At 36.9% G+C, this 20,951-nt stretch overlaps 4 protein-coding genes and 1 long non-coding RNA gene across 6 annotated transcripts; 2 read left to right on the top strand and 3 right to left on the bottom strand.

The window, feature by feature from the left end:
- Positions 1 to 450: 450 nt before the first annotated feature.
- On the bottom strand, positions 451 to 1,668 carry LOC125190082 (F-box protein CPR1-like). Its single transcript, XM_048087279.2, has 2 exons — positions 1,663 to 1,668; positions 451 to 1,575 (listed from the first exon to the last, which is right to left on the bottom strand). Exons 1-2 carry the CDS (start codon positions 1,666 to 1,668, stop codon positions 451 to 453), a joined length of 1,131 nt encoding a protein of 376 aa, XP_047943236.2.
- Positions 1,669 to 3,891: 2,223 nt separating this feature from the next.
- On the bottom strand, positions 3,892 to 6,637 carry LOC125186058 (uncharacterized). 2 transcript variants are annotated; one of them, XM_048082374.2, is made up of 3 exons: positions 6,551 to 6,637; positions 5,631 to 6,210; positions 3,892 to 4,758 (listed from the first exon to the last, which is right to left on the bottom strand). In XM_048082374.2, exons 2-3 carry the CDS (start codon positions 6,195 to 6,197, stop codon positions 4,045 to 4,047), a joined length of 1,281 nt encoding a protein of 426 aa, XP_047938331.1. In that variant the 5' UTR covers positions 6,198 to 6,210; positions 6,551 to 6,637; the 3' UTR covers positions 3,892 to 4,044. The 2 variants fall into 2 exon arrangements, with proteins under 2 accessions (XP_047938331.1, XP_088915640.1); XM_089059514.1 differs by having other exon boundaries at positions 5,631 to 6,206; positions 6,551 to 6,595.
- A 2,416-nt stretch (positions 6,638 to 9,053) lies between these two features.
- On the top strand, positions 9,054 to 11,190 carry LOC125191318 (uncharacterized). Its single transcript, XM_048088845.2, has 2 exons — positions 9,054 to 9,626; positions 10,350 to 11,190. Exons 1-2 carry the CDS (start codon positions 9,054 to 9,056, stop codon positions 11,091 to 11,093), a joined length of 1,317 nt encoding a protein of 438 aa, XP_047944802.2. The 3' UTR covers positions 11,094 to 11,190.
- Positions 11,191 to 15,196: 4,006 nt separating this feature from the next.
- LOC125190083 (uncharacterized) lies at positions 15,197 to 16,776 on the top strand. Its single transcript, XM_048087280.2, has 2 exons — positions 15,197 to 15,791; positions 15,872 to 16,776. The coding sequence occupies exons 1-2, from the start codon at positions 15,519 to 15,521 to the stop codon at positions 16,601 to 16,603; spliced, it is 1,005 nt and encodes a 334-aa protein (XP_047943237.1). The 5' UTR covers positions 15,197 to 15,518; the 3' UTR covers positions 16,604 to 16,776.
- Positions 16,777 to 18,127: 1,351 nt separating this feature from the next.
- On the bottom strand, positions 18,128 to 19,486 carry LOC148924141 (uncharacterized). Its single transcript, XR_016130857.1, has 3 exons — positions 19,360 to 19,486; positions 18,827 to 18,892; positions 18,128 to 18,301 (listed from the first exon to the last, which is right to left on the bottom strand). It is a non-coding gene; the product is annotated as an uncharacterized LOC148924141 (long non-coding RNA).
- Between the last annotated feature and the right edge of the window lie 1,465 nt (positions 19,487 to 20,951).

Raw genomic sequence — 20,951 nt, 5'->3', positions numbered from 1 at the left:
TATATCAAAACAACTCAAAGTTGAAGCTATAAGTTGATAATCTACCAACACAAACCGATCGATAATACGTACAACATAAAATAAAATTCTAATAATTGAGAGAACTAATTAACAAACAATAATACTCCCTCCGTTTCACCATAGTTGAGGCGGAACTTTTCGGCACGGAGTTTAAGAAAGGTATGTTGAGTGTGTTGAATAAATAGATAAAATAAGTAAGAGAGAGAAAAAGGTGGAGAGAATAAAGTAAAAAGTGAATAAAGTAGAGAGAAAAAAGTAGGAGAGAGTAAAGTAAGAAAGAGAAAATAATTACTATATTTGGAAACGACTCAACTATGAAGAAACTTCCCGAAACGGTAAAATGACTCAACTATGGTGAAACGGAGGGAGTATAAAATAGTACGTTTGAAATAGATTCCGACAAGCTATATAACCATTATAAAATCCCAATTAAAGCAACTTAACCCTCATATTCTTCATCACCAAGGATTTGAGCGAAACAAAATTTGGATTATGAATAACTAAGTTGGATCTAGCATGGTTCCTCTCTTTCTTGATCTCTCTAATATCTTTAGTCGTATCCGAGTAGTAAAATAATCGAGCAGATAAATGCAAGGCGAGTAAGATCCCGCCATCTTTGAATGCTTTGACGGGATAAAGCGGGTCATGACAGTGATTTTGGAAATCTATAACTAAATCAAGATCTCTCCCGCTCGTATAATCATGTAAATTATAAGGACGATTACCTTTGACACGGCGATGGAAAAAATCAGGAAGTCTGTACATAGATGGTTTTCTCTTGATAACATAATCCTTAGTCCATGATTTGTCATCTCCATATTTCTTCATGCACCATATTTTAGTCACATCATGATTTGCATCATCGCTAAAGCACAAGCGTCCCTTCAAAGCAGATAGCTCATACCACGTGCCTTCATTATGATTTTGAACAGCACTAGGACATGAAAAAAATTTAAATAGCTTGGTCTCAAGATCAAGGCAAAAAACTCTAGGAGGATCAGTGAATGACTTGTAAATATCAAATAGAAGCCAATGAAGATTTCCATTCACCAAAGTAGGTAGAAATTCATGTTGATACCAGAATACCAATTGGCTATCAATTGGGATGTTTTTCCATTGCCCTATTCCTAGATTGTATACTTGACAGGTAAGGAGAAAATCAACCTCATCATGAAACCTAACAATCTTGTACTGCCCACTTATGCTCACTCCAAACCCAAATACATATTCATCCGAAGAAGACTCACGGCCCATCTCGATCGTGACGTAATCTCGGGTGATTGGATTGCATATGAATAGTTCGATCGGGGAGTCAAAGTAGATCATTAAGAGCAAGCCATTTACTGAGCTATGTATAAATGGCTTATTAGGGCCCGGAAAACTGTGAGGGTAGAGAACCGAACCTCTTGATGGTTTTTGTATAATTTCATTGCCACCAATAAACCCCAAGAGGCTGTGAGCCCTTGAGAATTTGAGGTCTTCAAAGGCAGGGAGGCGGGAGGAGGTCAAGGCCGCATGATGGGAATGCAACAGAGGCAAAGTCGGGGGACTCCACTAGATCGCTCCATGACTAGCAAACACACTTGGAGATCATGATGGTTTGAACGGGGAGTCTTGAGAGGACGTCAGGGGCGGATGTACATGCATCCTACAAGGGGCAAATGCCCCACCTCAAAAAAATTCATTAGTGCTATTTTGATCATTATTTATAATTTTTTTTTGAAATACCATTACAAATGTCCCTTCTAAAATCCTTAAAGTGTCTTTGTATGGAATTTTGCCCCACCTATATAGAATTTCTGGATCCGTCCCTGGAGGACGCCGATGATGATTTCTCGTGGAAGATCATTCAACCTATCGATTTCCATAATTTGGAATTGAGCTTGGAGAGAAGAGAACGAGATAAGGGTTGTGGCCGCGGATTTTGTGATACTATTGACGATATTAATATATATAGTGAGAGTAAATCTCTAGACTAATTCATCTATTATTAGTACAATAAATTATTTCCATGTATAGTATTTACAGTAGTACGTCTAGTATTTTCCTTTACCCGTCACTTTTCATATGATTTAGGAATTTGACTATTTAAATTGAATTTTCCTTGTACATGATAGTAGTATTATTTTCCTTAATTTTAACAGTCACGTTATTTGAGGAAATAATTTCATCTATTATTAATTACTACAAATTAGTGAATTCTTCTGCAGTATTATTTAAATATTATTTCCATGTATAGTACCCGCCAATTTTCATAATTCATGAATCATGATGATGCATTCCACTCTTCAATTCGCGGTGAATTGCATTCCTTCATTCTCTCTGAAATAACCAGCATATATGCAAAAACAAGGAAATTCATAATTATAAATGCATAATTAGATACTACTATTAATTAATTAATATCACATAATTTAACTTGTGATATAAAATACCTTATAGACAATCTGGAAATATTTTTAATTCATCAAAATTTAAAGAAGAGGCCAATTCTTTATTAAGACTTTTTTTGTCTTGGTCAGCAAAGTCAATAGCTTGATTTAAATTTGTCAATTTAGTTCAATAATAAACGACTGAGTCTGTACTCTTTGATAAGTGGTTTGACTGCAAATCTAAAATTGCACGACTGGAAAAATAAATCGAGTCAATGAAAAAGTTGGGCCACTAAAAATTAATCATGTAATGAGATGCCCAATTTGATGGTAGATTGGTAGATATATTTATGAAAAGGTATGAAACCATTTAATATTCTTAGTTCTAGAGTTTTTTTTTTGGTCAAATTGGTATTGTCTTTCTTATCATTTTCTTTTCTTAAAAAATTGGAAATAAATTAATTAATTATCACACACGCTGACACGCACAAGCATATTTAATCTGCTTAATGTTTGGTTGTCTTCGACCTCTACAATTTTATAAGAGCTCAAATAGAGAAAATAAAGCAAGCTAGAAATATTTTTTTTATTAAAAAATACTCCATATAATTTCAATCTCTTTTAAGGAACTTGTAAGTATATGTACTTATAAAGATGTCAAATATTATATTAATATAAAATGTGACCCTATATGAAGAGTACTATTTTAGGTAAAATCACACAAGCTAGATAGTATTCTTTAAAAAAATCAAACACTCGACAAAAATGGTTACTGATCTATATTTCTGGGCCTCCAGAAGAGTGGAAGTAGAATGTAGTTTGGGCCCGACCCATACGGTAAAGCTATTTGAAACATTTTTTGGGTTATAATTTGGACTAATATTTGGACCCTTTTAGTTTACTAAACTATGAATTAAAATATAGATTAGCTTAGTTAAATTTAACTATTTAAAAAATAAATAAAATTGAGGCCATATAAAAGAAATACATACTATTAAAATAAAACCAACATTCTAATCCAGAACCCAGAACTATCTCAATATTATGTATTAAAATTATCAACACAAAGACAAAACTTTCTCAATAGATTTGTGTTGATAAAATTATGTCTTTGTGTTGAGATTTAAATTTACATGTTATGTTGAGAAAGTTATACTTATATATTGAGAAATTTTCAACATAATGTTGAAATTCTGGGTTCTGGATTGAGAATTAGTTAGCATTTGATTATAGCCCTGTCCTTATATAGCATTAGGATTGAGAAATTTTCAACATAATGTTGAAATTCTGGATTCTGGATTGAGAATTAGTTAGCATTTGATTATAACCCTAAAATCCTTATATACATACATTTATTTCGATAAATAAGGCCTTGAGCCCCAAACAGTAGGTAAGCTTTATTTGTGGAATTAAGTACATTAAGTGATGAGCTTATCTTGATTAATTAATTAAACATGAACGTTGTAGAAGAAGATACATATATAGTATGAGAAAGAGAGATTTTTATTTCACTCAAAATCAATCGTTCACAATGAAGAGATGATCCATTTTATAGTATAGAAGGATGACTCAAAAACAACCAATGGAAAACAAGCTAAGAAGACTCGTAACAAAGCTGATTATTTCTCACACAATTAACGGCTCTTTTGCTTCAAACATTTGAGCTCATCTCTCCACTCTTGGGATCTCTTTTTCCTCCATTCTTCACTCTCAACATACTAATTAATTTAACACATCTTTTCCATAATCTCCGCAACAAAGCTCTGACTTTATGCAGTAAGACGGTGAGTCCGAAGAAGCTGCATGACACAATAATGATGACGTTGATGATTTTGGTGAGCGACCGGGCTCGCGTGCCGGGTGCAATGACCAAGAGCGAGCCTGCGAAGCTGACTGCGATAGAAGCGAGCGATATCCAGACAGCGTACGAGGAGAAGACCAGCACAAATTTTTTGCCAAGCTTCCATGGCGCGGAGACCAAGAATATTGTGAGGAGAGATGAGATGAAAGCTGTGATGATAGCGCCTATGAAGTTGCTGTATATCCTGGGGTGGGTGTTTGCCATGACGGCCTCCCCGGCTGCGTGTGATGGCGTGTCGTCCTGCCACACCCCGCCTGGGGGGCTCACTATGGCTTGGAAGGCCATGGTCGCGATCAGGGTCATCACCACCATTGTCTGCTCTCTCTTCTCTGACACTGTTTCGAGAAGATATGGACTTGGCCTTCTTGTTGATATCATTAATATTAGTTCTATTTTCGACGTGTCCATTTCTTCATCGCTCTCTACTACTATTTCTGCTGCTGTTCTGCCCATTGCATTTGTTAGCTTCTTTATTCCATCCCACTGGGCCAAGTACTTTATTATCTGACATACCAAAAATACAAAACTCAAATTACTTCCAAATTGGTACCATCAACTTGATTTAAAGGATTTATTTATTTGATGGTGTGAGCGTCGATAAAAAATCATAACCCTAAAACACTACATAATTAATTAAATGTCACTCAATCGGTCGCACATCCATTCAATTAAGTCAGAATCTGTCATCAGTGTGTGTGATGTGATAGGAAAAAAATATACTCCCTCCATCCCGGCTAAGATGACACATTCTTTAGCCGGCACGGAATTTTAAGAGTTATTGGTTAAAGTGTTTAATTGAAGAGAGAAAATGTGGATATAGGTATTAAAGTATAGAGATAAAGAAATATGGATATTTTAATAGGAGTGAGAAAAAGTGGTTGAGTGTATTAATTGGAGAGAGAAAGTTTCTAAAAAAGGAAATGTGTCATCTTAATTGGGACAAACTAAAAAGGAAAACGTGTCATATTAAGCGGGACGGAGGGAGTAATAATATTTCAAAAACTTACTCCATTCGTCCCACATAATTTTACACAGTCTGACTTGGCACGGGTTTTAAGAAATGCAATAGAAAGTGAGTTGAAAAAGTTGGTGGGATGTGGGTCCTACTTTTAAAGTATTGGTTTTATAATAAAATGTAAGTAGGAACGAGTTAGTGGAATATGGGGTCCACTGCCAAAAATGATAAAAGTGAAATGAGAAATTATATGGGACGGACTAAAATGGAATACTGGGTAAAATTATGTGGGACGGAGGGAATACGTGATATTAGGCGTTAATAACCTTTATTTATTTATTTTTATATCGAATCGATTGTAAGTATAGGAAAAACAAGAAAACATGTAGTATCATGTATGAATGGGTGGATGAATGGTTACCTCAGCTTGTCTTGGTATGTCCCTAACAGCCCAATGCAAGAGTGTCTCCCCATCATCATCCTGTGCATTGAAAAGGTCACCCAACTTGTCCACCAAAAACTCCAATGCCTTAAGCTGACGATGTTTCACGCACAAATGCAGCACTGTCTGCCCGCGCTGCACTCTCTCCATAGCAGGCAAAGGATCCTTTTCAAGCAGCACTTGTAACATCTCAACATGCCCTTTCATGGCTGCAACATGAATCGGGTTCAAGCCTTGATCGTTTCGACTCCAGCAAATCTCTGGGGCTACCGATAACAATTTTCTGGCGATTTCAAGGTTCCCTTCTTCTGCTACAATGTGAAGAGGAGATGATTTTTGGGAGTCGGAAATCTGAGCTAGCTGCGGATTAAGGTTGAGCACCTCTTCAACGATGTCTACTTGCCTCAGTAGCGTTGCTACGTGCAGAAGATTTCTTGAACATGGAAACGAAACCGTATAAATCAGATATGGATCTTGTTGAAGCAGTTGCCGAAATCTGGTTGCATCCCTTTTTGAGGCAGCATCATAAACTTCTTCCTCAATCATTCTTTCAATCTAACTACAACACAACAAATAATGAATTATAAGAAGCATTTACATGTTTAGTAGTTGGATAATTTATATTTTACAATTAATTAAGTAGAAATAAAATAAAACAAAACATGTAGAAACTAGAACATGAGTAATGAATGCATAGTGCCAAAGTATATATATGCAAGTATAAAAATTACTACTAACCTTTCCATGTGGAGAATATGTAGATGAACGATGGATTAAATAAAAGAGAGTTTTAATTTGGTTAGTATTTTTAAATTAACAAATACTCCTACTCTATATTACAAGAATTATACTACTAGCAAATAAAAATAATTGACCAGTGACGTCGTTACAAAACATACCTTTATTATACTAACGGCTTAGAAGGAGAGATGCTTCATCTCAATTGGCTATATATGAACTATACTATTATATCATCACATTTACATATATATATATAGAATATAGGAGTTTACATGGAACTAAAGCCTGCTGTTCTACACATGCATGTTGGGAATAATTAAATATGCTTTTCTTTCTTTATTTATTAAGATATGCTTGTCTTTAATTTCTTTTTCTACTTTGACATGAGCTTCGTATGTTACGCACATTAAAACTTAAAATTAATTAAAACGGTTTTTTTTTGCGTGAATCATGTTAATTAGTACTTTCTTTTAAAGAGTGACATTTAGGGTTTAGGGTTTAGGGTTTAGGGTTTAGGGTTTAGGGTTTAGGGTTCATGTTAATTAAAACGGTTTATGTGTTAAAGTGGAAAGAGAAAATAATATATTTACACTAATATGAAAGAGAACTTTCTTTTAAAAAAAAAGAGTGACATTTTTTGTGGCCTTGTGGGACAAACTAAAAATAAAAAGGAAATTTGCTTGATGCATTGACGTATTATTACACTAATTTATGTATTAGTACTACTGCGTAAGGTTTTCAGCTTTGCTGTTTGTATGGAACTAATTAATTATTAACTAAAGCTTGTTGTTTTACACATGGTGGGAATAATTAAATATACTTTTCTTTCTTTATTTCTCTCCTATTTTCTTTTCTTTTTACGTTACGCCCTTTAAACTTTATTATTTCTTAGTTTTTTAATGAATCATGCGTATTCTAACTTTCTAAGTTGATTTTAGACGTGTTGGCTGTCTCAATATTTTGAAACGGGCTTTTTTTTTGTTCTGGCACAACAAATTAAATGCTTCAATTATAAGTCTAGATGCATGCAGCTTTAAATTCTTTTCCTTGTTTGGAAGATAGGAATTACTTGACATTTTAATATTGATATATACTTCACTCTAGTTCGGGAAATTTCACGTATGCTACTTGGTATATATATAACTTGAAGATTATGCAGTATCAACTTATAATAGCAAAGAGTAACAAAAAAATATTTTTCTCAAGTGTTGATCTTGTGGTCTGGGCCTTGACTTCATAAAAGCAGAATGCAGGTTAGGCCGACCCATTACATTAACAATTCATACTAATATTTGGACCCACTTAATTAGTTTACCTAAAAATGTTTTTTCTATTTATAACAACACATATGCCCTAATTAAACAATTTTGCAAAGTACAGATACCTTTTTGAAATAAATTGAATTGATGCAATAAATCGACTAAAATCCAGAATATAATTGATTCGTCCTCCTTAGTGTCTTGTTGTATCGAAAAACCTCTGACGAAGCTGACGGACTCATCTCATCTCAACCCCGATAGTTGACGTTCTATTATTCCAAATGTTCTATTATAAATCTAGCGTATGAGTTTGTTATTAATGTGTGTTCTAACTCTTTTTTAAAGGAAGTTCAATTTTTTTTTTATTCTTGTATATTTGTTACTTATTGTGGTGTGTATAGCCGCCATGTAATTATATAATAATAGCATGCAAGTTGCAATGCACTAGCCAACCCAACTTGTTTGTGTTTCTTTAGTGTATATATACACTTCTCAAATATATATATTACTAGTTTTTTTATCTAGTTGGGTTTTGGTTGTCATATGGAGTACTATATATTACTCCCTCCGTCCCCCATAATTTGTCACCATTTAACCCGACACGGGTTTTAAGAAATGTAATAAAAAGTAGGTTGAAAAAGTTAGTGGCATGTGAGTCCTACTTTTATATATTAGTTTTATAATAAAATGTGAGTGAGAATGAGTTAGTGGAATATGAGGCCCACTACCAAAAATGATAAAAGTGAAAGGTGACAAATTTTTAGGGACGGACGTAAAAGGAAATAGGTGATAAATTTTGAGGGACGGAGGGAGTAGTAGTTTTTTTTTTTATCTAGTTGGTTTTGGTTGTCCTTTTTCTTGAATAACTTGAGCATCCTCTTTTGAATACGTACGGACCCCATGGATCCAATATATCTTGTAATTGAAAAGTAGGAAGTTAGGAAGAATCTTCTTATGGGTCTACCTAGCCTTCTTTGTCAAAGCTTTAATTGATCATACATGTGCGTGTGAATAAGCATAGCATATATACTAGAGATCAAATAGAAACTTTTGTCCCCTATACTTTTAGTAACTCTATTGTGTAATAATTTTCATGTTTATAATCATATTTATGTGGTAATATTTCTTTACATATTATACTTAATTTTATATAGTAAATTATTTATAAATTACACATTAATATTTTAGTATAGTAGTATACATGGATTCAGTGGATCTGATCTTGTGATGCTTGAGAGTGTATACTTTTCTTTGGTCAATCTTGACATATAGAAAGAGAGAAGGGGCCGGTATGTCTTTGCTTAAGCATTTCCTAGGGCTTTCTTGCAAGAGATAAACAAAGTGGTTGTACACTATATATAGAAATGCATCATGTCTGTATTCATAACAATAAGAAAAAAATATGATGGGAGAAGCACTAGAGAAGAAACTCTATAATGTTGTATCAAAAGGGGATGTAGCAACATTTTCACAACTTCTCCAACAAGATCCGTATCTTGTTCAAACACTTCAATTTCCATGTTCAAGAAATATTCTCCACATAGCAACAATGCATGGACAAACATCCATTGTTGAAGAAGTGCTCAACCTTAATCCGAGGCTAGCGCGGATCTCCGACTCCCAAAAATCATCTCCTCTCCACATCGCAGCTGAAGAAGGGCACTTCAAGATTGCCTCGAAATTGCTATCAGTAGCCCCACAGATGTGCTGGTGGCGCGACGACCAAGGCATGAATCCGATTCATCTTGCAGCCATGAACGGGCATGTCGAGATTGTGCAACATCTCCTTGAAGAGAGCTCTTTGCCCGCGATGGAGACACTGGAACGCGGACAGACTGTGCTGCACTTGTGTGTGAAGCATGGGCAGCTTAGGGTTTTGAAGGTTTTGGTGGAGAAGTTGGGAGAGCTTGTGTATGCAAAGGATGATGATGGGGAGACATTATTGCATCTGGCTGTTAGGTGCAATCAACTTGAGGTAATCACACACCAACTCTTTTCTTTCTTGTATTCATCTTTTGAAATACTCGGTGAAAGTAGGGGATGGGAGATAATTAACCTCCTACCAACAAATTTTTCTTCTTTTTTTTTAACTATTTGATTTTTGAAAATTTCAAAAGCAAGATTCAGCTCTCACAAAAATAGTAGACTCCGTGCCATTGAAGACTAGACCAACAAAAATTTAATGCTAGAACTTAGAAAGGGCTGAGTTAATCTGGAAATTATTACTCCCTCCGTTCCATAGTAGTAGAGTCATTTTGTCATTTTGGTACGTTCCATAGTAGTAGAGTCATTTCCTTTTTTTAGTAAAAGTCAACACATTTCTTCTCACCTACTTTACTCTCTCTTACTTTATTCTCTCTACATCTCTCTACCTTTTTCATTTTCTACTTTATTCTTTATTTACTTAACTCACCTAACATAACTTTTCTTAATCTCCGTGCCGAAATGAAATGCCTCCACTACTATGGAACGGAGGGAGTATAATACTACTACTACTACTTATATAAGTTTGACTTTTATAGAGTGGTGTTAATTGCTTTTGAATTTGTGCAGTCTGTTGACTTTTTGAAAATGATACTCTACTACCCTTTTTTAAAATGTACTAGTACTATTGTAAGTGTTTAGACATGCACCCATAATATCCTTGTCGATTGTGGGCTTAAAATCGGATATCTGAATATGAAATTGACATTGTCAGACTATACGATACTTGGTGGACGACAAAACGAAAAGTGTCGAGAATCAAACACGAAACTCGATGGGCAAAACAGCCCTCCAAATCTTGGTGGAGAGTCCTCCGAGCAGCACTACCGACAGCAGCTACTCAGAGATGAAAAACCTGTTAACAAATCTGAAGAATGAGTCAATCTTTCATTTCCAAGTCCTCCCGAAGATGACCGACATCACCATGGTTGTGGTGGTCCTGATCGCCACCATGGCCTTCCAGGGCGGGCTCAGCCCCCCGGGAGGCGTGTGGCTGGACGACACGCCATCCCACAAGGCAGGCGAGGCCGTGCTGGCAACCACCCACCCCGCGAAGTACAGGCACATGTCGAACGCCAACACCACGGCCTTCGTGTCCTCCATCATCACCATCTTCCTCGTCACCACGGGGCTCCCGGCCACGCACTTCCTGTTCATGGCGTCGGCCATGTACGCGATGTGGGTGGCCATGACGGCTATCACGGTCAGCTACGGGGTGGCGCTGTCGGTGATCACACCCGAGGAGAGGGGATACCTGGTGGTCGTGGCGGTGGCGGCGGTGGTGGCGAACGTGTTTGGAGTGCTGGTGGTGTATGCTGTTGTGAGGAAGTTGCATCTGTCGTGGAAGAGGAAGAAGAGGCAGCGCCAAGATCTCACCGCTGATGGGTTCATACGACGTGTTTTTTATTGGATTTTTCAGCATTTGGAGACGCGGGGCTTTTTGAGAGCCGATCGTTGATTTCAGATATATATGAACTAGTGTGATCATATGTTTTATTCAAATTCTTTTGTATGAATGTGTAAATATACTGAAGTAAAATATGAGTATGAGTCAAGTATCTAAATTTAGAAAAGGAAAACAAGCTAAGCAAGGTGATTCGATCTGGGCTCAATAGCTTGGGAATTAGCGATACCACCACACAATTAATGAATGACAACTTACATCGCACACTGCGTAAATTAAATGGGCCAACGTGTCCTCTATTGGATTTTCCGATGTTTGGAGGGGTGTGGATGTTTGAGACGCAATCGTTGAGCTATATAGGAGAGGCTGTGTAACATCTCGAAATTTAGAACCCTAATTTTCGAGCCCTAAAATTTATTATGGATGACGTGGAAGACGTGAATTACTCGATAAATGAATATATTGCATGAGTTTATTTGATTGAGAAGTTTGAAAAGTCAAATTTGTTGACTAATATGATGTGGCATATGTGATTAATTAATTTATGAGGTGAATTATTTGTTTAAGGGTGAGTGAGAATATTAGAGAAAATTTCCATAAATACTAGCCACCTATTTTTTGTGATTTTCGAAAATCACATGTAGGAGGAAAGGAATTATTTTATTTTAGTTGACCTCTTATTTGATTTCTTTCCATACCTAAAATTTAAATATTCTACTAAATCTTTCCATACAAGAGATCTTGCCATATCCTATTTTAGTTAATATTCAAAAATCCATGCCTTATTTAGGCACAAAATACACGCCTATTTCTAGGCCAATGGGGGAGAATTTTTATCTTTATTTTGCTCCGTGATATTTTATTCTACTCCGTAAAATATTCAAAATAAAATCGTGGCAAATTAAATGGCCTAATTTTCGAAAATTAGGGGATTTTGCCCTAGAATCTATTTTTGTTAATTCTTCCTCCCTACTCCATAATATTTATTTATTTAATTGTGGAGAATAAAATCTTACCAAATATTCTATTCTGATTACCTAAAGATCTTGTTGAGCACTATAAATAAGAGAAACACCAACCCTAGCCCCCCATAATTTTCGTCCCCCACCCTTCCCCACTCTCTTAAATTTTTCTTCTTCTACTCTCCAATATTTTGCTATCTTTTGGAGAAGAATCGAAGTTTAATCCAAGAATTCTTGAAGAACCAAGTCTCTACCTTGTTTTCTACCGATCGTTTTTCTCTAAAAAGGTACTTTGTTTAATTATAAGTTTTTCTCCATCTTCTTCTTCTTTCTAACCGATTAATCGGTCTTCTTGAACCCCCATGCATCTTGTTTGAGTGAAATTGGGATAAAAAGAATGTGGGAATATGTATGTGTGTGTGGCGTGTGTGTGTGGGTGACGTGTGTGTGTGTGTGGTGTTTGTGTAGTGTGTGTTTGATGGCTAAATATTCTTGTATGATAAACATGATTTTATTTATTAGTAATGATAAGATAAATCGTTGGGAAAAAGGGAAAAAAAATATCGAGACATGCATGAGTAAAAGTAGTGTTGAACCTAATTTGTGATATGTGCCTATGTGATTAAAAAGGTGAAACCTCGGTTGCGAAACAAGATAACAAAGGAAAGAATATACTCGAAACCTAAGCAGTCGAGGTGGGCTTTACTCTTAAAACTCTCTTTTATTTTTGTCAAAAAAATATTGATTGGAGTTATAAGAGTGGTTTAACTGTTATGCCATGCCTATGTTTGATTTCTTGTGATATTGTGTGTCTGATGCCTAGTTAGTGAGTTCGCTCCATTGGGCTATAGGGCTATGGATATGATTATACGAATTCGGGTCTGAGTATGGGCCGCAAACCCTACCAGGCTGTGTACACGAGGGGATCGAGAGCCGTCCTAGCTAGTCGGCCGATCTCGTGGGTGAAAAGCGTGGCCACGCTTTCGTCGCATCATGGAAAGAATGAGATTGTGATGGTGGAATTTGATGAGGAAATGGGGAGTTATTTTGACTGGCCAGTGTATGAAAATATTTTGTGATACTCGTGATATTCTTTTATAACTGCTTAAAACTCGAGTTTACTATGGTAAGGGTGACATAACTTGTTTAAATAAAATGTTTTGGCAACGAGTCCACTGAGTATTTCAAAATACTCAGCCCTGCATGTGTTATCCTTATGTGCAGGTTGAACAGCGACGAGCGGTGGCGGGTGTTGAGCAAGTTAACTAATTAAGTTGGAAATTATGAACTTCAAGTGTAGTTGTGTCTTCACATATAGCTGCTCTTTCTCTTTGTCGTCTTTCGCTGAGTTTTGATACACTTTAGTATTATTTTGATACTTTGCACTTTTCTTTCGTTTTTGAGGCCTTAGAGTTTTCTTGTGGTTTTTGTCTTTAAACCTATGTCATACTCTTGAGATTTTGATAGTTATTTATGAAACTCCTTTTCTTTTACTTATTTAAGTTTCTAGGTTAAGTTGTTGTCCTAAATGTTCTGATAGTTCCTTCAATTACTTTGGTCTAAACTCTTTAAATGAAACCCTAGCCTATGTTGAATCCCTTAAGTACGTTTTGATAGCAGTCGCCGCATTTACTGTACTTTAGGAAGGCGGGCTGTTACATGCTGCATTGCTGCATTTGTGTGTGAACCAAGGATAATGATGCTAGTGTATTTGGTTGTTATATAGGTGCATCAACTAGAGGTACACATGAGTGCTCGAAAAGTATCGGGAACTGGCACGTTCGCTTGACTCAAGCATGCATGTAGCCTCATCTACTACGACCCCACTCATGTTGTCTCGCTTTCTTTATTATTGCGTCCTCTTCCATCTTCTCAGACTTTCAATTTCCATGCCATTTTAGTTAATGATGCATCACTCAATTTTAAATTGGAGTGATAGCAGCTCCGTAAACTTCTTTTTCACCCACCATTCTTTCCAAACTCTGGGCTTATATTCGGGCCTTGACTTCATAAAAGCAGAATGCAGGTTAGGCCGACCCATACATAAAGATCTTTGAAAGTTTTTATTTGCATGGATTACATACTAATATTTGGACCCACTTAATTAATTAGTTTACCTAAAAATGTTCTTTTATTTATAACATGTTTTTGACGTATGCCCTAATTAAAACATTTTGCAAAGTAAATATACTCCTATAATCCTATTTTTAAATAAATTGAATTGATGCAATAAATCGACTAAAATTCTGACTATAAACTACAATTAATTAATCTTTAGTTTCTCGTTGTATCGGAAAAACCGAGCATCCCTCCGACGAAGCTAGTGCATGGACTCCGCGATCATTGATGTTCTATTATTCCAAATGTTCTAGAAGTATTTTAAATCTAGCCGTATGAGTTAATTATTGATGTGTGTTCTAAATTTTCCAATTGTTTTTATTGATTCTTGATTTTTTGTTACTTATTGTGGTGTGGATAGCCGCCATGCAATTAATAGTAGCATGCAAGTTGCAATATTGCACTAGCCAACTTGTTTGTGCTTCTTTAGTTTATATATAGACTTCTCAATATATGGAGTATATTAGTATTTTTTTTTAAATCTAGTTGGATTTTGCATGGTTATCCTTTTTGAGCATCCTCTTTTGAATATAGACTCCATGGATATAATTTTCAAACGAGAAGTATGAAAATTAGGCAGAATTATCTTCTATTGGGTCTACCTTTATAGGTCTTTTTTTAAGCTTTGTCTAGAATGTATAATCGATACATGTGTGGGTGCATAAGCATAGCATATATAGTAGAGGTCTTTTGGGTCTACCTTTATAGGTCTTTTTTTAAGCATTGTGTAATAATTTTCATGTATATAATCGTATTTATGTGGTAATAGTATTTCTTATTATAATACAGTATATAGTACTTTTATATAGTAGTGAATATTATTTATACATTACACAATAATATTTCCTTTTACACTGTTAGTATATATAGATTCAATGGATCCGGCCTTGTGATGCTTGAGAGGGTAAACTTTTCTTTTGGTCAATCTTAACATCTAGCCAGAGAGAAAGGGGATGGACTTTGTTCAAGCATTTCCTAGGGCTTTCTTGCAAGAGAGAAACAAAATGGTTATACACTATATATAGGAACGCATCATGTGTGTTTTAATAACAATAAGAAAAAAAATTCAAGAAACTAGAGAAACAAAGGCCACTAGAGAATGGTGGGAGAAGCAGTAGAAAAGAAACTCTATGATGCTGCATCTAAAGGGGATGTAGCAACATTTTCAAAACTTCTCCCACAAGATCCCTATCTTGTTGAAACACTTTCATTTCCATGTTCAAGAAATATTCTCCACATAGCAACAATGCATGGGCAAACATCCACTGTTGAACGCTTACTTAACCTTAATCCGAGGCTAGTGCAGATTTCCGACTCCCAAAAATCATCGCCTCTCCACATTGCAGCAGAAGCAGGGCACGTGGAGATCGCCGCGAAATTGTTAATAGTAGCCCCATAGATGTGCTGGTGGCGAAACGACCAGGGCATGAACCCGATTCATCTTGCAGCCATGAACGGGCATGTCGAGATTGCGCAACATCTCCTTGAAGAGAGCTCTTTGCCCGCGATGGAGAGACTGGAACGCGGACAGACTGTGCTGCACTTGTGTGTGAAGCATGGGCAGCTTAGGGTTTTGAAGGTTTTGGTGGAGAAGTTGGGAGAGCTTGTGTGTGCAAAGGATGATGATGGGGAGACATTATTGCATCTTGCTGTTAGGTGCAATCAACTTGAGGTAATTATATATACACCAAACTCTTTTCTTTCTTGTATTTTTTGTTTGAAATATTGAACGTTAAGATTATTCCGTTTCAGACTATTAAATACTTGGTGGACAACAAAAGCGTAGAGAAGCAAACACGAAACTCGATGGGCAAAACAGCCCTCCAAATCTTGAACGAGAGTCCTCCAAGCACCACCACCGCCGCTTCATACTCAAAGATGAGAGATCTGTTAACAAATCTGAAGAACGAGTCATTTTTCGAAGTCCTCCCGAAGATGACGGACGTGACAATGGTGGTGGTGGTCCTGATCGCCACCATGGCCTTCCAGGGAGGGCTCAGTCCCCCGGGAGGCGTGTGGCTAGACAACACGCCATCCCACAAGGCAGGGGAAGCCGTGCTGGCAACCACCCACCCGGACAGATACAGACACATGGTGCACGCCAACACCACGGCCTTCGTGGCTTCCATCATCACCATCTTCCTCGTCACCACGGGGCTCCCGGCCACGCACTTCTTGTTCATGGCGTCGTCTGTGTACGGGATGTGGGTGGCGCTGATCGCTATCGCCATCAGCTACTCAGTGTCGGTGTCGGTGATCACTCCCAATGTAAGGGGGAATCTGGTGGTTGTGACTGCGGGGGCGGTGGCAGCGAACGTGTTTGGAGTGTTGTCGGCATATGTTGTTGTGAGGAAGTTGTATCTGTCGTGGAAGACCAAGAAGCGGCTGCAGCTTAATCTTGCGGATGATGGTTTCATACGTCGTTCTTTTTATTGGATTTTTCAGCTGTTGGAGACCCGAGGGTTTTTGAGAGCCGATCGTTGATACAAGTATTATTTACTGGGGTATGAATTGGTGATCATGGATGTTTAATTCAAACTCTTTTTTTTTTTTTATTAAGATCCATATCTTGTTCATGGAGTCTCATTTGATTTCTATTTTCAAGATATCTTATACATATAGCAGTAATGAATAGATAAAGAGCCAAAGATTGTGAATCGAACCACGTAATATTGTGCGTATTCAAGATATATAGTAGTAGAAGAAAACAAAGTTCAAATCGGAAGATAAAACTACAAAGTTTATAGGGTTTAGGTAATCCTCTTAATTTGTCATAGTATAATTAGCCATTTTTGCTCGATTTCAATACACTCTCTTACTTCTCTTTGACACCAAAAAAAGTTGACCATTTCTTTGTATATAGAGATTTCAATTACTTCTATATAGGTCTTCTAGGAGCATCTCCAATAGCGGCTAGCCCACCGACTAGCCGATTCGCGTCGCTAGCCGGTCGGCTAGCCAAACCATTGGAACCGGCCAGCGGCATTTCGGCTAGCCGATCGGCGAGCTCTAGCCGATTTGCGGGCACTAGCCGACCGCTGGCCGATCCCGCTAGCTGCCATTGTAGGCTCAATTTCGGCTAGCCGGTTGCATTTTTTTTAATATATTTTTTTATGCATTTTTTTATTTATTGTATTTTTTTATTGTATTTTTTTAATGTATTTTTTATGCATTTTTTTATTGCATTTTAAATGTATTTCTTTTATGAATTTTTTTTAATTATGTAATTTTTTTTAGGATGGACCTTTTTTTAATTTATATAAAATTATTACATTTTTATTGCATTTTTTAATGTATTTTTTTAATAAATTAGTGACGAGTAGAGTGGGGCGGTAGCTCGTGTGTGGAAGCCCGGATTTTTTTTTATTATGTAATTTTTTAATTTCAGATATATATGAACTAGCATGAATGTGTGATCATATGTTTTATTCAAATTCTTTTGTATGACTGTGCGAACATATCGAAATAAAATATGAGTAGAATTTTTTTTAACATATCAAATAGTGAGGAATTAGGTAGGTAGAATTTTCTTTGTAGTCAGCCGTGGTCCTCGAATAAAAATATACACCCAACATTTGTGGATAACCTTATTACGTGATAGTGTCTATCCGAAGTTGCTCGAGGCCATAATGGTGGTGGCGGTCCTGATAGCAACGGTGGCATTCCAAACCACCGTGACCCCACCTGACGGAGATGCCATAATGGCACATACTCATCCCACTATATTCAAAGATTCGATGAGATCTAACACCACAACATTCATTGCATCTGTAACAGCCCGCCCTCCTAGGGTACAATAAATGCGGCGAACTGCTACCCAACCGACTCCAAAGAAGTAAATATAGACTAGGGTTACATTTAGAGAGAAATATCAGAGTAATTAATAATGAAGACTTGACCTAGAGATTTAAAAGAGAGAATAGGAAGATATCGTAAATGGTTCAAAAGATCTGAAAGGTATGACATAGTATCCAAGATGAAATCATCAAAATCAATACTAAGGCCTCAAAACGAAAGAATAGAGTGCCATTCAACCGAAACAATATCAGAGTATCAAGACTTAGCGGAAAACGGCCAAGAGAGAAGCATAGTTATGTATGACGACACAACTACACTTAGAGTTCGACATATCCATGTTTTATTAAGCTGCTCAACACCCGCCACCGCTCGTCATCATTCAACCTGCACATAAGGAAAAACACATGCAGGGCTGAGTATTTTGAAATACCCAGTGAGCTCGTTGCCAAAACATTTTATTTCAAAAGTTATGCCACCCTTACCAAGTGAACTCGAGTTTTAAGCAGTTAAGAGAAATATCACGAGTATCACAAAATATTTTCCATAGACTGGCCAGTCAAAATATCTCCCCATTTTCTCATCAAAATCCACAATCACATATCACAATCTTTCCATGGTGCGACGAAAGCGTGGCCACGCTTTTCGCCCACGAGACCGGCCGACTAGCTAGGACGGCTCCCGATCCCCTCGTGTACACAGCCTGGTAGGGTTTGCGGCCCATACTCAGACCCGAATTCGTATATCATATCCATAGCCCTATAGCCCAATGGAGCGAACTCACAAACTAGGCATCAGGCACACAATCTCACAATAAAACAAACATAGGCATGGCATAACAGTTAAACCACCCTTATAGCTCCGATAATTATTTTGACAAAATAAAAGAGAGTTTTTGAGAGTAAAGCCCACCTCGACTGCTTAGATTTCAAGTAGTTTCGCTTTTTCCGTTATCTGGCTTCGCAACCGAGGGTTCACCTTTAAATTCACATAGGCACATATTCACAAATTAGGTTCAATTATAGTTCTTAACGTATGCATGTCTCGTTACTTCCCTCTTTCCCAGCGATTCACCTAAATCTTCATAACCTAGAGATTTCGAGTTACACTCATCAAGAATTACTAATTTCAAGTCGCGATTACATATATATATTTCTTAGAGTCTTAACCCTAAATTTATCATCACATGCCATACAAAAATATTTAGCCATCAAGCACATGCTACACAACACACACTCCAACACACGCACTCCACACACATAACACACACACACGACACACACACACTCGGCACACACACACACACACACATGTTCCCATATCCCTTCTTATCCCTTTTCTCTCAATTAATATGCATGAAGGTCCAAGAACACCGGTTAAATCGGTTGGAAGAAAAAGAAAAGAAGGGGTAGAAGAAGAATAATATTACTCTTAAACGAAAATACCTTTTTAGAGAAAATCAATCGGTAGAAACAAAGTATAGGCTTGGTTCTTCAATATCCACGGATTAAACTTCGATTTCTTCTCAAAAGATGAAGGATTTATGGAGTAAAGTGGAAGAAAATTGAGAGAGTATATGGGGGAGTGGGGGCTGAAAATTATGAGGTTTAGGGTTGGGGTTTGATGCTTATTTATAGTGTCCAAGGAGATCTTTAGGTAATAAGAATAGAATATTTGGTAAGATCTCATTCTCCATAAATTAAATTAAAAAAAATAATATTGTGAAGTAGGGAAGAAGAATTAACAAAAATAGGAGATAGCCATATCCTCAAATTTTCGAAAATAAGGCCTTTCCATAAGGTCAAGATTTTGTTTTGGTATTTTTCCATATAGAATAAGATATTATGGAGCAAAATAAAAATAAGGAAAATCCTCCAAAGAATAAGGTATGGGGCGATTTTTATGCCTATTAAATAAGGCATGGATTTTTGACTATTAATTAGAATAAGGTATGGTAAGGTTCTATTGAAATATGGAAAGATTTTGTAGAATAAATATATTCTAGGTATGGAAGGAAATTAAGTAAGGGATCAAATAAAATAAAATAATTCCTTCCTTCCCAATATTAGTGATTTTCGAAAATCACTATAATACAAGGGGCTCGATTTTTGTGTTCTAAATAAGGAAATAATTGGCTCTTAGAACTTAATTTAAATAAATATCCCAAGGATTAAATTAAATCCGGAAAAATAGAAATCCTCCTCAAAAGGGGGCTAGGGTTCGAAATTTTCAAGGAATAGGGTGACAAGTATTTATGGAAATTTCCTCCAACATTCTCACTCACCCTTAATTAATTAAATTGCCACATAATCTCACAATTAAATAATTCACATGCCACATCATTAAATCAACAAGTTTGACTAAACTTTCAACATAGACTCATCTCACGAAATTAAAGCATTCTCGGTTCCACGTCATCAACAATTAATTCTAGGGTTCAAAGATTAGGATTTTAAATTCCGGGATGTTACATCCTACCACACTTAAAGAAAATTTCGTCCCGAAATTTGGTACCTTTCACTGAAAGAGTTCTGGGTACAGCTCCATCATCTTATCCTCCTGTTCCCACGTGGCTTCCTCGGGTCCGTGGTTTCTCCATTGGATCTTCACGAAAGCTGTGGTTTTATTTCTCAAGGTTTGAACCTTTCGATCTAAGACTATCTGAGGTTGCTCCTCGTAGCTCAGATCCGGGCTTACAGCAATATCCTCATTACGAATCACATGCTTCGGATCGAACACGTACTTTCGCAATTACGACACATGGAAAACGTTGTGCACATTCCCAAGGCTGGGCGGCAGCGCTAAACGGTAAGCTACAGGTCCTACTCCTTCTAGAATCTCGTACGGCCCGATAAAACGCGGCTTCAGTTTGCCCTTGACTCCGAAACGCGTTATCCCTTTCGACGGGGATACTTTGAGAAAAACTTTATCGCCCGCATGGAATTGTAAGTCCGTCCGTCGAATGTCAGCGTACGATTTCTGCCTGTCCTGGGCTTCCTTCATTCGTGCGCGGATTTGTCGAACGATTTCGACCATT

The sequence above is a fragment of the Salvia hispanica genome, chromosome 5 (genome assembly GCF_029641045.1).
Source record: "Salvia hispanica isolate PSC_SH4W2 chromosome 5, Shi_PSC_v1, whole genome shotgun sequence".
Lineage (NCBI taxonomy): Eukaryota > Viridiplantae > Streptophyta > Magnoliopsida > Lamiales > Lamiaceae > Salvia > Salvia hispanica.
This window is presented reverse-complemented; position numbering and strand designations above follow the sequence as displayed.